Raw genomic sequence first — 22,092 nt, 5'->3', positions numbered from 1 at the left:
GCATGTTGTTAAACTGTCAATAATTTAAGAGTTTTATATATTATTATCATACGTGGATAATTATGCTAATTTTGCTACGTAGCTGGCTAAATGATGTTAATTTAGCCGAGCTAATCAACTTGTATCATGGCTAGTTTTTTATTTTTTTTTCCCAACAGTGTGAATAAAGGAAATTATTCATAAAGAGAATTCCTTAATTCCAGCTTTTTGTTCTGTCGTGAAACAGAATTAGCAAAACCAGCAAGCATGTAGCTTAGCATGCCAAAGCCTAGGCTTTATGCTAATATTTCAGTGAAACAGATGGCCAATGCTCTATTAATGTTCTGAAAATGACCTTCATTCTCTCAACTCATGTCTCTTTGAGGAAGCTTGAGGATAAATAATTGAGTGAATTATAATGTTCATGAAAAGAAGAAGAATTTAAAGAGAACTCGATGTGGAACTGACCAGAATCCGACCTTCTGCTTTGTTACACTTTATTACTGTGACCTTCAGAGCCACAACATATATTTCAGATTCAGAAAAAATATATATTTTTTCTTCTTAATTAAATAATGAATTAATATAAGCTATATTTATATTATATATGTTTAATACACACGGTAGCTCAAAATGTTCAAAAATAGTGGGAAAAATAATGAAACATAATTAATAAAAAAGTCAAATGATGTTCAGAGAAATCAAATCAATAAAATTAATAGGAAAAAATATGACAATAATGAACTAAAATGAAAAGAATAAATAAATACAAAGACTTTTTAAATGCTACACCGTGTTGATTTATAATACTTTTTGGCTGCTAACATCCTGCTAGAAATTCAAATTCTTTAAAAACAGAAGGATGAAAGATAAATAGATAAATATTCGCATTTCTGTTATACTATGGGCGTGGCCTGTGACTTGTGGGCGTGGCTTGAGGTTGTTTGATTAACATGTTACACGATTATTTAATTTAAGATTAACAAAGCAAGTAAATGGGATTCTGCTTTTCTATATACTCCTTGATAATAAGCACATATTTATTTATCTTAACATTAACATTTTGAAAAAAGCTTTAGCAACAACGTTGACTCCGCCCCTTTCTCTTAGCTTGAGAATTTTGTTAGTAGTAAACAGGTTCAGAGAGGCTTCACATCGGGGATGAAACATGTCTTTACGTTCGATCGCTCGTGTATTCAGTCAGAGGTTTATCACAGAAGGTTTGTATTATAATGTTACACTCCTTCTCACCACCGCTGCTCACAATAAAATACAAAAAAAAAACCTGTCATGTTTTATAAGGGCCATTTAAATGAATGGTTGCCATGGAGACGGCAGACGGTGAGCGTTAAAGAGCACAGTGATCTCTAAACGCTGACATCACACAGCATTATATTCTGTTTTTCCTATTTAAAAAAGGAAACAGTGAACATTGGCGTGAAATGTGGGTCAGAGTGACATTATCTACATAGAGAGAGAGAGAAGGACAGAAAGTGTGAACTATTATCATCATTAACACGTCATTATCATTAAAACCACAGCTAGTTGTCTTTAAGTTATTCTTAATACACCAGTTCTTATGATTAAGGTCCAAGTTCTCTATTCTTCCTTCACAGTGTAGTCATGTTTGTTTGTTGTTTTGCTTCCTATTGTTTTAAACATGGCTCTGTGTCAGTAGGTGTCCTGTCCTCTACTATGTGTGTGTGTGTGTGTGTGTGTGTGTGTGTGTGTGTGTGTGTGTGTGTGTGTGTGTGTGTATATGTGTGTGTGTGTGTGTATATGTGTGTGTGTGTGTGTGTGTGTGTGTGTGTGTGTGTGTGTGTGTGTGTGTGTGTGTGTATATGTGTGTGTGTGTATGTGTGTGTGTGTGTGTGTGCGTGTGTATGTGTGTGTGTGTGTGTGTGTGTATGTGTTGAGTAAAAAAGTGGCATGAATTCTGATCTAAACAGATCACGTGATCACTTATTGTACGTATCTGATCTAAAACAACATACAACATGACACAGGTCTGATTTGAAAAGATCGGATATTTGTGTCACACTGAACTGAAAAAACCCGACATTTACATTTTGTGTCACTTGTTGATGAAATGTGAAAGTAATCACAGAGACTTGATCAGTATGTAATCCTCTCTCCTGTTACTCCTGCCACTAGAGCTAGAACACCTCATATTGCTTTTCAAACCACATCACAGGAACACATCACAGCTTTACCATTACGCTGTGAAGAAAATGTGATGTCCATCATCTTTCAGAAGGTATCGTACGAGGTTAGCACCGGCTAACTGTCAGGAAGCATGAAACTGTCTTTGTAACTGTACGCTCTAGAATTCAGTACAATCGCAAAACAGAATTGGCCTCTAGGGGCGCTAGACTCAGGGGCGCTTGGACCGCGATTATCACCTCTTGTGCTGATTCTAAAGTCTATATTCATGTTGACTAAATTGTGGATTCTTCTAAGGGAAAACTAGTGAGGGCAAAATGTCAAGGTCGACACAGTAATGACATGGGGTAAATAAAATTCAGGCTGAAAGCAAACTCTATACTGTGTGCATTTAACTAGGACCTGAGCTCAGGATTCAATTACCTCCAATCACCTTTATCTCTCAAGTGGCATCAAATCAAGCAAACAAACCACAAGGTTTACTCAGGGTCTAAAGAGGCTGTAATTCTACAGAGAGCAGAAACAGCATCTACAGAGCAAACACACATCCAAGTGTGTGTGTGTGTGTGTGTTATTACACATTATTGACCTCTTTATTAGATAATATGAAACAACATTTCTGGAATGCAAACACACGTGAAAAAAAGATTCATCACACACCAACGTTCTCCATCACACACCAACATTCTCCATCATACACCAACATTCTCCATCACAGTTTTGACCCTCAGTACAGCTGAAGCAGATACAGTAGTGGCATTAAGTAGTAGATCTTCAGATCTGTACTTTGGCATCTTTATCCAGAGCGACTTGCAGAAACTTTTGGAAATCTTTATCAATAAAGAATAACATCAGTCTAAAACCCATATGATTGACAGTAATGATAGTAATGATAATGACAGTAAAATTGGTCATGCTATTAAAGACAGTAACGATAATAATGACAGCAAAGACAGAAATAATAGTAATGACAGTAATGGGAATAATGAATGCATGGACAGTAAAGACAGTAACAAGGGTTATGATGGTTATGACAGTAATAAGAGTAAAGACAATGACAGTACAGACAATAAAGACCGTAATGACAGTAAAAAGAGTAATAATTGTAATGGCAGGAATGAGAATATGGATAGTAAAGGCAGTAATGACACGAATGACAGTAAAGACAGTAATGACAGTAAAGACTAAGGATGGTATTGACAATAATAATGGTAATGACAGTAATGATGGTAATGACAGTAAAGGGTGTAATGACAGTAATTACAATACTTACAGTGAAGAGAGTTATGATGGTAACGACAGTAATGACAGTAAAGAAGTTAATGGCAGTAAAGGGTGTAATGACAGTAAAGGGTGTAATGACAGTAATGACAGTAAAGGGTGTAAAAACAGTAATGATGGTGATGAAAGTAATTACAATACTTACAGTGAAGAGAGTTATGATGGTAATGACAGTAAAGTATGTAATGACAGTAAAGACAGTAATGACAGTAAAGACAGTAATGATGGTAATGACAGTAATTACAGTAAAGGGTGTAATGACAGTAATAACGGTGATGACAATAATTACAGTAAAGGGTGTAATGACAGTAATGATGGTGATGACAGTAATCACAATACCTACAGTGAAGAGAGTTATGATGGTAATGACAGTAAGAAGAGTTCAATAATGAGTTGATTATACCCACTCTACCAGCATGGTCTTCAATGCATTAAAATGAGGTCAACCGACCGAGCTGTTCACAGATGCTTCTGAAGGACAGCAGAAATGTCAAAGCTGCAGGGTCCATAGCCAAGGATGTGTTCAGAATGTCTAATATCCACCTCTAAAGCAGAAAGATTGCACTTTGGAGTTCGTTGTCTCACCTAGAACTTCATATAACGCATCACTGACCATATGTCAGGTCTGTGGTAGCCTAGTGGTTAAGGTGTACCAATCGGAAGATTATGAGTTCGATCCCAGGTCCACCAAGCTGCCACTGTTGGGCCCCTGAGCAAGGCCCTTAACGCTCAGTTGTATTTAAAAAAAAAACAAAAAAGAAAAAGAATAAGGGTGTCTGCCAAAGGATTTAAATGTTCCACTGCCATATTTCCTTCCCTTAATGAATCAAGCAACACTGACAAATTTCCTCTCCCACTTCTCCCAGAGGTTGTTAAGAAGCAAGGCCAAATCCACCTGAGGGGGTTTCAAATCCACCCTAAACTCACTTTATCAAACCACAAGTCAGTGCTAATTGGTCTGGTCTGAACATCAGGCAGCACAAACACCATCACTCAGTGGAAAGATGCCAGAGATGAACTGTAGGACTGCTGCATGAGGGAATTTACTGTACACTGCAGAAAGATTCAACACTCACCAGCAAACACTTACAAACACCATCACTGTTCATTAGAACACATTCACCATCACAACAACATTCTACATCAAATGCTAACCTTCACTGTCAAACACCAACATCATCCATGAAACATTCACCATCAAACAACCTCCACTAAACACCAGAGTTTGCCAATAAACACATACATAATCAAACAAACAAATTCTCCATTAAAATATAAAATTTACTATCAAACACTAATATTTACTGCCAAACACCAGCATTTCCATATTATACAAACTATGTATTAAAAAACAAAATTCTATATACAATCCATCCATTTTCATCAAACACTTTCTCTTTAAAACACCATTCATTTTAATCAAACAAATCTATCTATCTACCTATCTATCTATCTATCTATCTATCTATCTATCTATCTATCTATCTATCTATCTATCTATCTATCTATCTATCTATCTATCTATCTATCTATCTATCTATCTATCACCATTGGACCCAAACACACTGTATTAGAGATCATTACACCCCAACACTAAAGTCCAGTAAACACTATTAAACCCAAACACTGCTCATTAAACCCCATTAAACCCAAACACTATCCATTAAACACCATTGTATTCGACCACTACCTATAAATCACCATTAACACTAAACACTGTCGCTTTAACACTGTACATTAAACACCCAATAACAAAAACTCCAACACGGTAAAGTCAAGGTTGGACTTTATAAACCGTGGCAACTCTGTGGTAAAGAAAAGTATTTATTTGTTGGTGTTTGTTAGGTATTGGAGCACACTGCACCAGTGTGGATAAAGATGATGGTTTATCTGAAAGAAGATTGACCTTTTTATACTCCAGTGAGGTTAAAACCCTCAGGGCAGAAACCGTTAAACCAACACCGCTCCATCTTTCATCAGGGCTGCAGCAGAAGAAATCAATGCTGAATGTGTGTGAAAGAAAAAAAACAGAATACGTTTACATTTTTAAAGTGCGTAGCTAATAAAAGGCTAGTTTTCACTCTTAGAAAGTGGTCCAAATGGTGGTGTTTAAATTAGAACATTCTCTTAACTACTCGAGAATAAAACGCTGGTATTCAAGATAATTAGCTCTGCTCGTTAAATACGGCTTTTACTCAACATCCTCGTCCGTATTCTTTTCTCCTCTCTGCAAATCCACGACGTCAGACGGATCCGTGGGTTTAGCCGTCAGACTACTTCACCGTAGCCGGATAAACCTGACGAATCGCTTTTCGCTGCTCTGATAAACTTGTCGCTAATTATTCTTTAGCCCATTACACAAATCAATACGCTTCTTTCACGTTAAGGTAAGACTCAAGGACTGAGTTTCCTCAAGCCACAATGATGTGTCTGTACAATCCATTAGCAGTAACTGATTTCAATTCATTTTAAAATAAGAACATTAACACGGGTTTATTGGGCTTTTGGGTGTTATTGTAACGACAACAGAGCTTTAGAGGTTCGTGCTGTGTGCTCGAGTGTTTGTAATCAAATTTGAGAGTCAAATTGTCTTAATTAGTTCACATTCGGAGTTAATAATAAAAAAAATAAAAAATACAAGCGGAAAGTGTAACACTGACACTGGAGACTCCTTCCATCACTGTTACATAATCACATTCCTCCTTACAGAAAACGTCACCAACGATTCGACATTTTTAAATCCGTTTACACGGCGCATCCCTGTGAATAAGCAGTTGCTATGGAAACACATTAAATGCATGTACAGCAACCTGTGATGAGTTGCGTCTCTACCGTCAGCGCTGCCGTTAGCGAAAATGAATCGACGCCTTCAGATCAACACGTGCCTGAAATCAGCAGAATATTCACTAGAGCAGGGTGTGATTTCTATAAAGCGTAGTGACAGTTCAATTTCATTTCGTCTCAGTTCTAAGTCGCTCGTATAAAATGGACTGTCAGAATAATAAATAGAAACAGCAGCGTGGGGCTGAGCTCCTGATCAGTGCTGTTTCCTGTTTTTAACAAAAAGGAAATTATAACCAGATCGTAGCTGAGAAATCCTCTCACATGTCAGTCATTCAGCATCGATTGATATGTGGAGGTTGTGGCTGAAAGAAGAAAATTAACACTTTCTTTTCAGCAGATCTCATCACAAAGCCCAGTAACCCACAACAGTAACCCAGAGACTTTAACCTCCTCAGGGATGAAGCTACTGAAATATCTCTGGATCCTTACATTATGTTTTTCATTCATTCATTCTTTCCTTCATTCTTCATTTTCTTATCCGAACTTCTCGGGTCACGGGGAGCCTGTGCCTATCTCAGGCGTCATCGGGCATCGAGGCAGGATACACCCTGGACGGAGTGCCAACCCATCACAGGGCACACACACTCTCATTCACTCACACACACACACACACACACTACGGACAATTTTCCAGAGATGCCAATCAACCTACCATGCATGTCTTTGGACCGGGGGAGGAAACCGGAGTACCCGGAGGAAACCCCCGAGGCACGGGGAGAACATGCAAACTCCACACACACAAGGCAGAGGCGGGAATTGAACCCCCAACCCTGGAGGTGTGAGGCGAACGTGCTAACCACTAAGCCACCGTGTCCCCCTCATCTGAAACTATTAATTACTATTATTATGCAATTATTTCTTTCTAGATCGGCCATGTTGGGGTTTCTCCCTGCTGCTTCCTGTGAGAAAATTTTACCAAAAATGTTAGTATTAGTATTTGAATCCAATCTGCATCGACTCACTGAATCGACTCTTTGAATCTTTTAGGCTGTTGTTTCAGTCATCGCTTCTTGTGGGTTAAAAGGAAATAATTCCAGCTCTGAGAAAGTGATGGATGCTCTAAAAAAAAGACATGTGTTTAATATCACTTCATTCTCTAGACCCTAGACAGATGGAATGATGTGTCAGAAAGTGAATCAGAGCAGATGAGAGGAACCGGTCAGAAGGAAAATAAATAAAAAGCAGAAATCATAAACAGGAACTAACACGTAGAATTACAGGATTACAATCAACACGACTTCAAAACCCTGATGAAGTAAATAAAGTAATGATGTGAAACTGAACAGGTGAATACATTAGAGTAGTGAAGGGATGAGAGCATGGGGGCGGAGTCAAAACGATCATTATCACGACTGTAGTACTGTATATTCTGTAGGTCTGTGGGATAATGTAAAGCGTGCTCGAGGTAAACATCTGGTAGGATTTTTACTACAAAAGAGTGACAGCAGATTTAATTTAAGGTTTAATTTCTCACATCCTGAAAAACAGCTCTAATCTCCTCCTCTTTCTCGCTCAGCGTGAAGACCTCTCGTCAACGTGTTTTATGAACCGTAACCGAACCCAAATGCTCAAAAGTAGTCCATGTTTTATGCATGAAACCTTTCCACAGTGTAAAGCTCTCACGCAGGGTTAATAAACACCGCTCACGGCTTCGCAGCTCTGCACTCAGCCTTACACTCGACACTCAGGACACACGTCCCAATACAGCAGTATACATCACAACTATTATTATTATTATAAATTTGTTATAAGATTTATTTGGATCGTTTGATATATATTACAACACATTAATATATACCATAATATGTTCAAAGCGTGTTAATTAAAGCTGCACAACACAACAAGAGCTAATCTTTTGATTTTTCAGTGTAGTGTGAACTTTTGAAACAGGAAGTGAGAGAGATGCGATGATTTACTAACCAACCAACAGATATGTTGCACCACAGGCTCACACAATCTGAACAAGACCAGTTACAGGACTAGATAAATATGGAGGATTTCTTCATCACCACCAGCTTCACCACCACCTTCATCACCTCCACCACCATCACCACAATATTGTAAGCAGAGAAGTTCCAACTTCGCCTCAAACGCAGCATGACGTGTACAAAGAGACACGCCCCTGGGGGCGGGGCATACATGTCGAAACACTAGAAAATGTTTCATTGGATGAACACAAGTCTAGTACAGGCTGAGTCATTAAATATTTATGAATCTTTTTCCTGAATCGTTTGTTCTGAATCATTTGTCCTGCACTTATTACAGATTGATATTTTATCCTCTTTTCAGTTCAGGCTGTTGTAGTATTTTTAATTTCCTACTTAACACCAATAAAGTGTTACCTTTCCTTATCTCTCCTGCATTCATTACACATACATTCATTTATGACTGATTCAGTTCACCTTTTATTCTTTAACCCTTCTGTGATTTATGATGTTGGAATAAACATCACCTGTAGTTCACAGCAGCTGCATCTGTTCTCATCACAACACATGCATCTCACACACACACACACACACACACACACACACACACACACACACACACACACACACACACACACACACACACACACACACACACACACACACACACTTTAAAAGGTTGACACACTGAATTAAATCCTCGTTATAGGAATCCCCTCATAATGTCTCTATATCACAGTGAAGGTAAATATTACAATTATCTGTCCGTTCAGCTTCAGGGCTCAAAGTTCTGCTGGAGGAAAGTGGGACAGGAACAAACATCAGCTCGGTGTGAAACAAACAGCAGCCCGATGTGATCATTAATGACAACGGGGAAGATTTCGGATGGAATATTAACGTTACACACGCGATTAAACACACACACACACACACACACACACACACACACACACACACACACACACACACACACACACACACACAAACACATACAGAGAGAGAGAGAGAGAGAGAGAGAGAGAGAGAGAGAGAGAGAGAGAGAGAGAGAGAGAGAGAGAGACCACGCACATCTATCAATCACTGGTCATTTCATTTCTTTATAAAAAAAAACATCCGCACCATGTTACATTTTATCCCCTTACACACACACACACACACACACACACACACACACACACACACACACACACACACACACACACACATCCCGACGCGAGATTCCACACGACCAGAGAAAATCATTCCTAAATCCCGAACTCACGCCGAACCGGTTCGGTTTCCAGATCCAGCACAGTTGTGTGTGTAAAAAGCTCCACAGTCCAAAGCAGACAATCCGGAGAGAAAAGCGAGATTTTCCCCGTTACTCACCTCGATCCAGGCTGAGAGGCTGCACTACTGTCGCCATGACGGAGCTGGAGCTGGGAGTGAGGAGGGAAAGCTGGAGGGGGCTTCTGATAGCGACTGGAGCTCCTGCTGGAGAGAGCAAATAACTACTGACTACTGGAAAAACTACCAACTGGAATTACTGCTGGAGAGAACAAATAACTACCAACTACTGGAGCTCCTGCTGGAGAGAGCAAATAACTACCAAGTACTGGAATTACTGCTGGAGAGAACAAATAACTACCAACTACTGGAGCTCCTGCTGGAGAGAGCAAATAACTACCAACTACTGGAGCTCCTGCTGGAGAGAGCAAATAACTACCAAGTACTGGAATTACTGCTGGAGAGAACAAATAGCTACTGACTACTGGAAAACTACCAACTACTGGAGCTGCTGGAGAAACTATGACCTATTGTGGTTCCTGCTGGAGCTCCTGCAACTAACTTCTTAACAGCTTCCTCTGGGAAAGTTCCTGGAGCTTCTAATGTTAAAATAAATAGAACTTAGTCAAAATTCTACGGGAGAAAGTAAAAAAAAATCCTCCAGCTGCTGCTGAACAACTACAAACTACAGCTTCTCAGCTGGAAAGGAATGAAGTAAACTGGAGGACAAGGTCTGGCTCTTGTGGAGAGGGAATGAAGCTACTGTGCTTTATTATCCAAAACATTCTGAAAGATCATTATGGAGAGAACTTTTAACGATCGTGTTCTGTCAGATAAAACCGACCCAAACCCAAAGATAACAAGACAGGGAAAATAAATACACAATCACTCGAAACAAGAACCGACACACAAAAGATGAGGAATCTGCGAAGCTAACCACAATGAAGAGGAATAAATAGACATGATAATTAGTCCAATTACAACCGTGAGTACCACTTGACACGTGACACACTGCTGGAACGTCCCCTAATGTTGCTGCAGTGAATGTCCAAGCAGAAGTCCCGACATGCTCATGTTCTGATGAAACACTTCACAAGCTGATAATCCGACATCACTGCAGTGTGACAGAGAAACTGGGTTTGAACTGAGAAGTTATCAGTAGCCTGATGGTCTGCAGGTGAACACTGCAGGTCTGTAATTGGCTGCTCTTGATGTTCTACAGCGTTCCCTGTCAGATATCAGCCTGGTGGCTTGTGTGCTGGCGTCTGCAGTCTGAAGTCGTCCTCAGGCTCTGTGACAGCAGCAGACTTATACTGTACACCTGGGATTTTACTTCCTGTCATTACAGACGGATGTTCCAGACACTGATGCAACCCCAGGAGCATGATGCAAAATCTGCCATAAGGTGGACCAATCTGGACAACTAATATTGGATTGTATTTTTTTTCCATTCTATTGTGTTCTTTTTTATTTAAGTAAATTCAATTCTTTTGTCCTTTAGGAGATGTCATTATACCATTCAGACCATTCAGTCCCAGTGCTCTAATCTGATTGGTCGAGCGGAGTTCTGGAACATGTGTTCAAAACGGTTACTACATGAGGGTTAGTGACATCGTCAGCAGACACGACAAACGACATCTCAGGATCTTTGGGTCAAACAATGAAAGCTGATAAGGAGAAGAAGAAAAGGAAGAAGTGAAGCTCATTTTAAATAAAGAACCCAAAGAACAAATAAATGTTAGCTATGCTAGACCACTAGCCGACATGCTAATACTCTCGGCTTCGGTTCTGCTAAAGGAGCAAAAACTGTCTGAAAATGTAACTTAGAGACTTAGTGAATATTTTCATGACTTGTTTATAGAATTTAAAAGTAATAATGTGAGTAGAATTGTGCTTTTATTTCTATAATAATGTTGCTTAATTAGTGTAGATTTTACCCTGGCATTAAAAAAAATCATATTTCCTTCAATTCTATTCTATTCTTTCATTCTTTTATTGCAAACTAAATGTCTATTCTGTGTGATCAGGGTGTAGACTGCTGTAATGGTGGTTTAGCCTCAGGGTGAACGACAGGATGCTTCTCTCTCTCTCTCTCTCTGTCTCTCTCTCTCTCTCTCTCTCTCTCATGATGGACAGATGTGGTGTTCTACTTAAGCGAATGAGGTCATAGAGAGATTACGCATCGAAAACATCTTTGCTTTCGAAAAAAATGGGATTGAAAGAGACATGGGAGAAAGGACGGATGTACAAGCAGAAAGTGAGAGATCACAAGGAGAAAGAGATCAGATGTGGGGATGCAGAGAGCCTGAGGGGGAGAGATGAGAGGATGAGAGATGAGAGAGAGGTGGACAGACTATAAAATGATCAATGTCACATTCTATAAAACATACATATGCACATACTCTATTAACCCTCCCAAAAAAGATATAAAAAAAGAAACAGATTGAGAAGGGCAGATAGACAGATCTATAGACAGAAGACAAGAACATGAAGGGAGAACAAAACCGGATTTGATTTGTAAATAAAATCCTGTACAAATGGTTAAACAACAGCTTTTTGATTTAGCTTGAAGAAAACTTGAAGACTGGTGGCAAAAAAAGAGACAAAATTATCTGGACCATCAGGATTTCTCTAATTTGCTGGAACGTTGCTAAGAAAAGACCCTGAGCAGCTAAGATAATGATTTAGCTTGTTAGCATGTAGATGTAAAAACAGGATTATTATCATTTCCCATAGTGCTGTCATGGAAGGACGGTTATGAATGAGTTCCTTCTCTCCAAAAATAATATGAAGCATGAGCATGACAGACGTTCTGAAAGCAGTGGAGATGTTTGGTCAGAATGCACAGAGCCATGTCTGGTACAAGCTGAAGACACCACAAACACCTCAATCCCATTGTGATGTCTGCGTGAGGAGGGGTGAAGATCTGGGCTTGTTTAGCAGCAGCTGGACCTGGATCATCATCATCATCATCAAAAAATGAAGGTGTTGAAATGGCCTCGTGGAAGTTCAGACCTCAACCCTGGTGAGATGCTGTGATGGGATCTGAAGAGAGATGAATTCCCTCCAACATCAATGAACTGAAGTGATGTTTTAAATCTATCTTGCTTCACTAAAAAGATAGGAGAAGCTGAAAAAACTCTGAACTACAGAGAACATTTACTTCAGCTTATTGTTCCTAAAGGTGCTTCTACATCTGACTGAACTACAGGGTGTACTTACTTTTTCCCACCATGTTCCTTTGTAAAAGTGTTGGTTGCTGTTACCTGAGGTTTTGTTTGCTTATAGACACTGCTGAGAGTACTTCATGTCTACATCTGAGCAGGTGAGGGTGAAGGGTCTTGCTCAGGAGTCCAGCAGAACTCACCACCTCTTAATATCTGAACTGTTACTGCTCTGAATGCTCAATTTCTGTCTATTCGGGTTATACAAGGTCAGATCTCCGTCACAGTACAAATGTATCCTTAGACAAGCCATGATATTGAATATTACAGATTCTTCTGAGGTCTGGAAGAAGTGGAGCGTTCTTCAGAGCGTAGAACCTCGAATTAGCTGATAAACAGATTTACTCAGACAGATTTGTTTTGTTCTGCCTTCCTCAGGGCTGCTGCTGTACACACCGTCTACTGTTTGTGTGTGTGTGTGTGTGTGTGTGTGTGTGTGTGTGTGTGTGTGTGTGTGTGTGTGTGTGTGTGTGTGTGTGTGCAGAATCCTTTCCTAATTGTAAAATCTCCCTACTTTAACAAAACATCACCACATCAACTTCTTAAAGAATGTGGGTTTGTTTACATGGAGCATCTGCTGAATACGTCGCTGTGACCAAGCTGTTACTATAGAAACAATCTGGCATCAGAACATTAAGGTAAACCTGTGATGTGCAGCTACACTACTGTCAGTCCTGCTTTTCTGGGAAATTCATCATCACCTACAGAGACGGCTCTGCGGCGTGATTCTCAGGGCTTTTGTCTGCAGAACGAAGTTTATGAACAGAATGAACTCTGCGGAGGTGAAGCAGCATTTTGCATCTGAATGATTTTCTCATTAACCACCTCGTCAGTGTGATCATCAGCTTTAATTGTACAATCAACACGTCACAGAGCAGTGTTCCTGCTTTAGATTCTATACAGCACTAAGGCAATGAGCTCCTTGATGGAGTACACATTTTTTCTCTCTCTCTCTCTCTCTCTCTCTCTCTCTCTCTCTCTCTCTCACACACACACACACACACAGACACACACACACTCACACACACACACATAGAGGATGTGTGACAGAAACATCCTCACACTGCCAAACACCATCTGCACTGTCACAGTGAGAAAAGACAGGTGCAGAAAGAGAGAGAGAGAGAGAGAGAGAGAGAGAGAGAGAGAGAGAGAGAGAGAGAGAGAGAGAGAGAGAGAGAGATCATTATTCACCTTTAAAAAATATTTGGGATTAGAAACTTTAGGCTTAGAAAAAGTGCTCATGTTTTCATCAAAAGTTCATCAAAGTTCCCCAAGATAGCACCTTTACTAGCCTTAACCTCACCCCAAAATGATTGAATAAGCCACGCCCCTTTAACAGATATAACCTCACCCCAAATTAATACGATAAGCCACGCCCCTTTAACAGATATAACCTCGCCCCAAATTGATTGGATAAGCCACGCCTCTTTAACCGATATAACCTCGCCCCAAATTGATTGGATAAGCCACGCCCCTTTAACAGATATAACCTCACACCCAAAATAATTGGATAAGCCACGCCCCTTTAACAGATATAACCTCACCCCAAATTGATATGATAAGCCACGCCCCTTTAACAGATATAACTTCACCCCAAATTGATTGGATAAGCCACGCCCCTTTAACAGATATAACCTCACACCCAAAATAATTGGATAAGCCATGCCCCTTTAACAGATATAACCTCACCCCAAATTGATATGATAAGCCGCGCCCCTTTAACAGATATAACCTCACCCCAAATTGATACGATAAGCCACGCCCCTTTAACAGATATAACCTCGCCCCAAATTGATACGATAAGCCACGCCTCTTTAACCGATATAACCTCACCCCAAAATAATTGGATAAGCCATGCCCCTTTAACAGATATAACCTCACCCCAAATTGATATGATAAGCTGTGCCCCTTTAACAGATATAACTTCACCCCAAATTGATTGGATAAGCCACGCCCCTTTAACAGATATAACCTCACACCCAAAATAATTAGATAAGCCACGCCCCTTTAACAGATATAACCTCACCCCAAATTGATTGGATAAGCCACGCCCCTTTAACAGATATAACCTCACCCCAAATTGATATGATAAGCCACGCCCCTTTAACAGATATAACTTCACCCCAAATTGATAGGATTAGCCACGCCCCTTTAACAGATATAACCTAACCCCAAATTGATAGGATAAGCCACGCCCCTTTAACAGATATAACTTCACCCCAAATTGATAGGATTAGCCACGCCCCTTTAACAGATATAACCTAACCCCAAATTGATAGGATAAGCCATGCCCCTTTAACAGATATAACCTCACCCCAAATTGATAGGATAAGCCACGCCCCTTTAACAGATATATCCTTGCCTGAAATTGATAGGATTAGCCACGCCCCTTTAACAGATATAACCACCCCAAATTGGTTGGATAAGCCATGCCCCTTTAACAGATATAACCTCACCCCAAATTGATATGATAAGCTGTGCCCCTTTAACAGATATAACTTCACCCCAAATTGATTGGATAAGCCACGCCCCTTTAACAGATATAACCTCACACCCAAAATAATTAGATAAGCCACGCCCCTTTAACAGATATAACCTCACCCCAAATTGATTGGATAAGCCACGCCCCTTTAACAGATATAACCTCACCCCAAATTGATATGATAAGCCATGCCCCTTTAACAGATATAACTTCACCCCAAATTGATAGGATTAGCCACGCCCCTTTAACAGATATAACCTAACCCCAAATTGATACAATAAGCCACGCCCCTTTAACAGATATAACTTCACCCCAAATTGATATGATAAGCCACGCCCCTTTAACAGATATAACCTAACCCCAAATTGATACAATAAGCCACGCCCCTTTAACCTCACCCCAAATTGATAGGATAAGCCACGCCCCATTAACAGATATATCCTTGCCTGAAATTGATAGGATTAGCCACGCCCCTTTAACAGATATAACCACCCCAAATTGGTTGGATAAGCCACACCCCTTTAACAGATATAACCTCGCCCAAAATTAATAGAGTAAACCACGCCCCACCCATAAATCAAAATCTCCCTTTCAATAAGTTTAACCACACCTACAAATAAAATGTCATCTTTTATAGGCCTTGTTCTGAATATCAAAATATCAAAAGGAACTTTGTTTACTAAAACTCCCAGACACAGGAACAGTTACTTACCCCAGACAATCACCCTGATTAACACCTCACCATCATTATATTCACTGCTTCATATCTATAAGTGCTGCATTATCAGGACTGTCAGTCATCACATCATCTGTATACGTTACACACACTACTGCTGCTGTATAGTGTACTAAAGTATAATATTACACAATATTGTTATTTACACTCTCACAGTTTATGTACATAACTGATCTGTCATATATTCTGCATGTCTATGTTGTTTCAAATCGTTTGTATTGTCTCACATCGTCTGTATTGTCTCACATCGTCTATATTGTCTCACATCGTCTATATTGTCTCACATCGCTGTATTGTCTCACATCGTCTATATTGTCTCACATCGTCTATATTGTCTCACATCGCTGTATTGTCTCACATCATCTGTATTGTCTCACATCGTCTATATTGTCTCACATCGTCTGTATTGTCTCACATCGTCTATATTGTCTCACATCATCTATATTGTCTCACATGGTCTATTGTCTCACATCACTGTATTGTCTCACATCGTCTATATTGTCTCACATCGTCTATATTGACTCACATCGTCTATATTGTTTCACATCGTCTATATTGTCTCACATCTCTGTATTGTCTCACATCATCTGTATTGTCTCTCATCGTCTATATTGTCTCACATCGTCTATATTGTCTTACACCGTCTGTATGGTAAACATAAGTCTGTACCTTTGAGCCACCAACAGCTGGAACTAAAATCCTTGTGTGTCAACACACTTGACCAATAAATCTGATTCTGATTCTTTAGCTCCACCCACAAAACATCCAGCTCCACCCACTCGGAGCATCTGCGGTGTCAGTTTATTAAACAGAGGTAAAGAAACTGGGATAGAAGATATTTTATATTGACAAACGAGGGAGACGTGTGAACATGTGAGATGGTGTTTGTGTCAGTTCTTCTGGACGTAAAGCAGCTCAGTACATCACAGCACGCCGCCTCCATCTCACTCAGCATCATTACACTTAACACACCAGGATGCAGCTGATATGTAAGTCTTGGTGTCTGTAAGTGATGAGTGAAGCCTGTGTGTGTGGAGTCAGCACAGAGGAAGGATAATCCTCATCCTCCTCATCCTCCTCTCTGTGCTGAAGTCAGTGTTAGGTGTTTACTCTCTCAGCAGCTTTGCTTCGCCTCTAAATTCGACACTTCTTTCTTTCCACACACACACACACACACACACACACACACACACACACACACACACACACACACACACACACACACACGGTGCTGAGAGATCACGGCGTGATGAATGAACCCTGACGTCATGAACCCAAGTGTTTTATTCCTATTAAACTGGTAGCATTTTAGACCTTCAGTTAGAAAGCAATAAACCTTCAAAGGCGTGTGTAATGTGAGAGACTTTGGTTTTATTTCAGTTCAGAGTTCATGCTGAAGTTGTTCTCCCACTGGCCTGTGTGTGTCTCCTGATGTTCCTCCACACACCAGACACCTCCTGATCAGCTGGGGCACTTTAACATGAGGTCATTTAGAAGCAGAATATTTACACGTGTGATGTGAAGGAGACATTAAACACAAGGATGTTGATCTTCAGCAGGTCTTTGACCGCGTTTGGACGACGTGGTGCATCTCAGCTTGGAGTAAAAGTTCAGCACAGATGGCTGAGGAGTTCAGGGAGCAGCTGTGTGACACGTTTGTACTCAGGACACAACAGTGTTTATGATCAACAGCTTAGTAAAGCTGCAGGAAAGCCGGAAGTGTTCTGGGCTGAAGCAGCACAGAATATACACTGGTTTAACACATGGACTGAAACTTTGGACTGCACGGACAAAGTGTTTCCTAAATGGTAATAAAACAGAAGACTTTATTTCATAACATTACGTGTTTTATAAAGTACACTCTAACCGCTAAACTCACTTTATCACATGTTACCTATCGGAATGTGTGTAAACAACCGGAGGGCGTGGTCATACTGGCGCGTGCATACAGGATGGATATGCTGATTAAACTTAAAACGGTGCTCTAGTTTAACTTGAACTCAAACAAATGTAAGTTTCATTAGTCTGAAAATATATTTATGTTGTTTTTGCTCGATCGGTTTCATAAATATAACGAAATAACGACGCGGTCGTTCTTTGTAGTACTACATTTCCCATGAGCACCGCGGCCACTCGGACGAATCAGAAGCCTCATCAACATCCGGGCTTTTAGTATTTAAACTCTGCTAAATCAGACAAGTTAACGTCTAACTGCTAGAATAACGTCACGTGTCTGAGTGTCAAACTTTTAGTTAAAGGGGTTTTACAACGTTTTACTACAAATAAAGTCATTTATTTCAACATTTATCATTCTGCTTAAGTTTTAATATTAAATATTATAATATACCCAACACGCGCACAGGTGAGGTGGCGAATTATTAATGCACCCGGGTCCATAAAAGCACTACACAACATATGAATTCAGAAGCGGGGGGGGGTATGCGCTGACAACACATCAATGCATATAACATGTAAGAATAAGTCCAAAAGGGGAACTACGCCAGGTAGGAAATGATAGGGCGAAAGATAAAAAAAAGCGGTAACGAGATACGACCTAATATACACAAATAAAGCCTAGCCAAAAATTCTGAAACATAAATAAAAAAAGGTGTATGGTTGTGTCATATGATCTCTATTTTCTATAGTCACAGTGTGAATATATATAGTCTTACTCTTAGAAGGCTGTAACTGAACACCATCTGTCAACACATTAAGGGTTGGTGTCGTTGGGGGGGACAAGAATGAGTTCATACTGGCTTATTGTTTTCTATTTATTATTATTATTATTAATCTCATTAGCCGTTAGGGTGTGATGGATGTATTGAGTTCTTAAGGGTGCTTAATGGTATTAAACAACAACAGACCAACAACAACCCAACTGACCATACGTATCGGATGTGATAATCCGAATCAAGCATTCGACCGTCAACACCGCAGTACTGGGGGGTTAAAGTTGGTGCACCGTAGAAAGTTTAAAACGCTGTGTGTAGTAGGACGTGCAGGAATGTAGTGGTTGGATAACTTGCTGAGGGGTGAAACGGTGTGGTCTCGGTGTAAGGGTAGGGTATGTGTGGTGTTGACAGTGGGTGTGTTGCGGTGTGTGCATGGTGGATATAGTGTGTGTGTGAGGGTTGGGTGTGGTGTGGGTACCCAGTTGTTGGTCGGTGGGGTGAGGTGCTTCATTTGTGGTATGTTAGTAAGTCAATGTTGTTGTGGGTAATGTGTTAGTGGTGATGTTTCGTTTCTAGGGTAGTTGGTACATGGTCTCTGCCGCGAGGTTGTGGTAGTCGAGGTGTATCTATGCGTATGCTCTTGTGGGGACATGGAGTTTAGCTAGGTAAGTGGCTTAGTGCGCACTCGTTGTTGGTGTGTGCTGACACGATGAAAGGTTGGAAAATATGTGTGGTAACGGATGTAGAAAGTTTAGGTGATTGCGATAATCAGGAATTGTAGTGGGATTGCCTGGGGTAGAGATTGTTTTAGATGTGTGATAAACGTGTGTAAACTCTGTAGCGACTAACATAAGCACTTTACAAGCTAGCGTCGATGCATACTGTTGTGGTAAAGGTCTACTACGCTGAGCACTACTGTTTAGCTATCGTCCTCATACACGTGCACTTAGCTGCGATAACTGATTTAGCTGTAATGTTTAGTGGGGAATTTTAGTGGTAAGGTTCACAGTTGCACACCAATGTTGTGGTGGTGATGTTGTTTCTAGTGCTCAAATCGTGTGTTCACTAGCCCTGGTGATGACTCGTTGCTCAGCTGTCAGTATGAATTTAGTAGGATCGTGGTTGCGAGTGTGGTCATTGTGGTGAAGTGTTTAGTATGTGGGGATAAGTGTTGTTGTTGGGTGTGGATAGGAGATGGGACGGAGAAAGACCGAGAGGGGAATGACGGAAGAGAGGTTATCGTTTGTGATAGCATGTATAGGTGTTATCTTGGTCCATCGTAGGAAACATTTGAACGGATGCGGAAATGCGAGTGTCTGCATGGCGGTGAATTGGCTAGCTAATGCTGGGGGAAGATCTCTATGCTATCAGCGTGTCGGTACAATGTCGTGCGAGCTGTTCGTGTGGATGCGTGATAGTTCGGGGTGTGTTGTAGGGGTGAGTGATGATGGTTGATCTGGTTGGAATGCAGTGGTCTCGGGTCTCGTGGTCGCATAATAGACGATTGAGATAGGGGAGTTGGTCGGGTGGGGGGTCAATGCATGTGGTTGTGTGACGGATGAGTGGCTCTGGACTGTGGGGTGTGTAAGATGTGATATACGTAAGGGTGGTGATTGGGTGGTGGGATGTGGAATAAGGTTGATGTGTATGGTGTAGAGGTGATGTGTTGCATTAAGATAGTGGGTGGGGTCGCGGGTACACTGGAGAGGTGCGTGGTGCCATGGCTAGTGTATGACGACAGGTGTACAATGGCGCTTGGATAACGTGTGGTGACACAATTTTGAGCGTTGGTTGTATAGAGTGGTGTAAGATGGTTTGAGCTGGGGTGAGCTGAGAACATTTTGTGTGAGGTGGTGTGTGCACTGATCTGTATCCTAGGTGGGTGGGTGGTGGGGTGCTCGTATCGGGTGTGGTGGGGGATTGGGTGGTTGTCATGGTGGTGTGTATCACATGCTTATGTAATGTGTTCTAATGACGGTTTAGGGAGATGGTATAGATATGTGGGTGACCACGTTGGTGTGCGTAGCGTTGATACCGCATGGAGTGGATAAATGTTGTAGAGGAGTGTGGTGCGAGTTACTGATATTTCAGTCAGGGTGTGTGTGCATGTGGTGCTTGTCCTACTGTAAAGATCTTTAAAATAGGTCAATAAAGGAGAATAATGCATTGTTGCAGTAACTGGGGTTGCCGCTGGTGCAGGTTGATTCGGCGTAATGCGGACTTAAGAGTGGTAGATGAGGTAGCATCGGCGTCGTGCGTGATGTTGTTCGTTGTCTAAAGCGATACACCGGTACTATGGGGTGATGGCGTGTGGTGTTGTGTATGTGTAGTGGTATCTTAGGTGGTAATGTTTAGCAATGGATAACTAGTGGCGATATGTTAGGGTTCTCAGAAATGTCATTTCACATAATGTCGGTACTAAGTGATTGGATAGTTGCAACGGTTCTTTGTATCAGGTCTGGACACGTCGTGTGATTTGTGGTGCACCATGGTTAGGGAAGGGTCGTGGATGTTCATCGATGGCGTATAGGACGTGCAACAAATTAATGTTTTGGGGGTGGTGGAGTGCACACTATGTGTGTGTCTGTGCAGAGAGGGATTGTTGATAGTTGGTATCAAATGTGTTGTTGCCATGTGAAGTGGATCGTGTATATACGTGATGCGGGATAAGACGTTTTAGTTCTGGGTGGTCCAATGTTAAATTGAACTGGGTGGGGTGTCAACTCTAAAGGAAATGTGGTCCGGGAGCGGTAATTGGGGGTTGTTGTGGTACTGTGTGTGGGTCTTGTGGGAATGTTGTTGTGGTGAGTGGTGGGTGTTGGTGGGTGTGTAGGAGGGTTGTGTTAGTGGTGTGGAGTGGGTGTGGGGTTGGGGTGGTGGGGGGGGCTGATAGAGGTACGCCACTGGTGACGTGGTGTTGAGGAATGTGGGTTGGTGGTATGTGAGGTCGTAGTAGAATCAGGTTTATGGTAGTTTGGTAATGGTGTCTGGGGTATCAGGTGGTCCATCTTGTTGTGGTGGCTTCCACGGGATAGTATTGACGTGTGGTGAGACGTGGTGTGCGCATGGTATGAAGCCTCGTGCTGTGAAGTGGTACTGTTGAGGGTAATGGTGTGTGGGCCGTGTCGAGTGTGGCGTAGGTTGCAGGTGAGTGTGGTGGATAACGAGTGTGCGTCAGATCAGGCTTATAGGGGTCGGTGTGGCGAGACACCAGCGAGCAGCACGGGGCCAACAAGGCTAAAAAAAAAGGAATACCTAGTCACGGAGCACAAGAGTGCGGGGGGGGAAACTGGGGCAAAACAAAGGGCACAGCCAGCCAAGACACCAGGCGACCAGGTCGCAGGGGTTACTGAGAGCCTGGGGGCAAAAAACACAGACAGAAAAAGGACGGAAAAAACACACAATGGAGAAGGAAAACTGGAAAAGAGAGGAAGCAGGACAAAAACCTGGGTGTGTGTGTGTGGGTGTGTGTGGTGTGTTGTGGTGTGGTTGTGTGTGTGTGTGTGTGTGTGTTGGG

General features: G+C 41.2%; 1 protein-coding gene and 1 long non-coding RNA gene across 5 annotated transcripts in view; one reads left to right on the top strand and one right to left on the bottom strand.

Moving 5' to 3' along the window:
- Positions 1 to 16,614, bottom strand: part of lin7a (lin-7 homolog A (C. elegans)) — a 37,005-nt gene extending 20,391 nt beyond the window's left edge. The window contains exons 1-2 of one of the 4 annotated variants that reach the window (XM_047804095.1): positions 16,573 to 16,614; positions 9,561 to 9,662 (exon numbers count right to left, since the gene is read on the bottom strand). In XM_047804095.1, coding sequence (XP_047660051.1) covers positions 9,561 to 9,597 — 37 coding nt within the window. In that variant the 5' untranslated portion in view covers positions 9,598 to 9,662; positions 16,573 to 16,614. Of the gene's footprint in view, positions 1 to 9,560; positions 9,666 to 16,572 lie in introns of those variants that run through there. The other 3 variants (XM_047804096.1, XM_047804097.1, XM_027155235.2) reach the window with 3 other exon arrangements.
- Positions 9,957 to 11,427, top strand: LOC125139623. Its single transcript, XR_007138677.1, has 2 exons — positions 9,957 to 10,863; positions 10,960 to 11,427. It is a non-coding gene; the product is annotated as an uncharacterized LOC125139623 (long non-coding RNA).
- Positions 16,615 to 22,092: the final 5,478 nt, after the last annotated feature.

The sequence above is a fragment of the Tachysurus fulvidraco genome, chromosome 19 (assembly GCF_022655615.1).
Source record: "Tachysurus fulvidraco isolate hzauxx_2018 chromosome 19, HZAU_PFXX_2.0, whole genome shotgun sequence".
NCBI classification, from domain to species: Eukaryota; Metazoa; Chordata; class Actinopteri; order Siluriformes; family Bagridae; genus Tachysurus; species Tachysurus fulvidraco.
The sequence above is the reverse complement of the archived record's forward strand: the minus strand, read 5'-3'. Positions and strand labels throughout refer to the sequence as shown.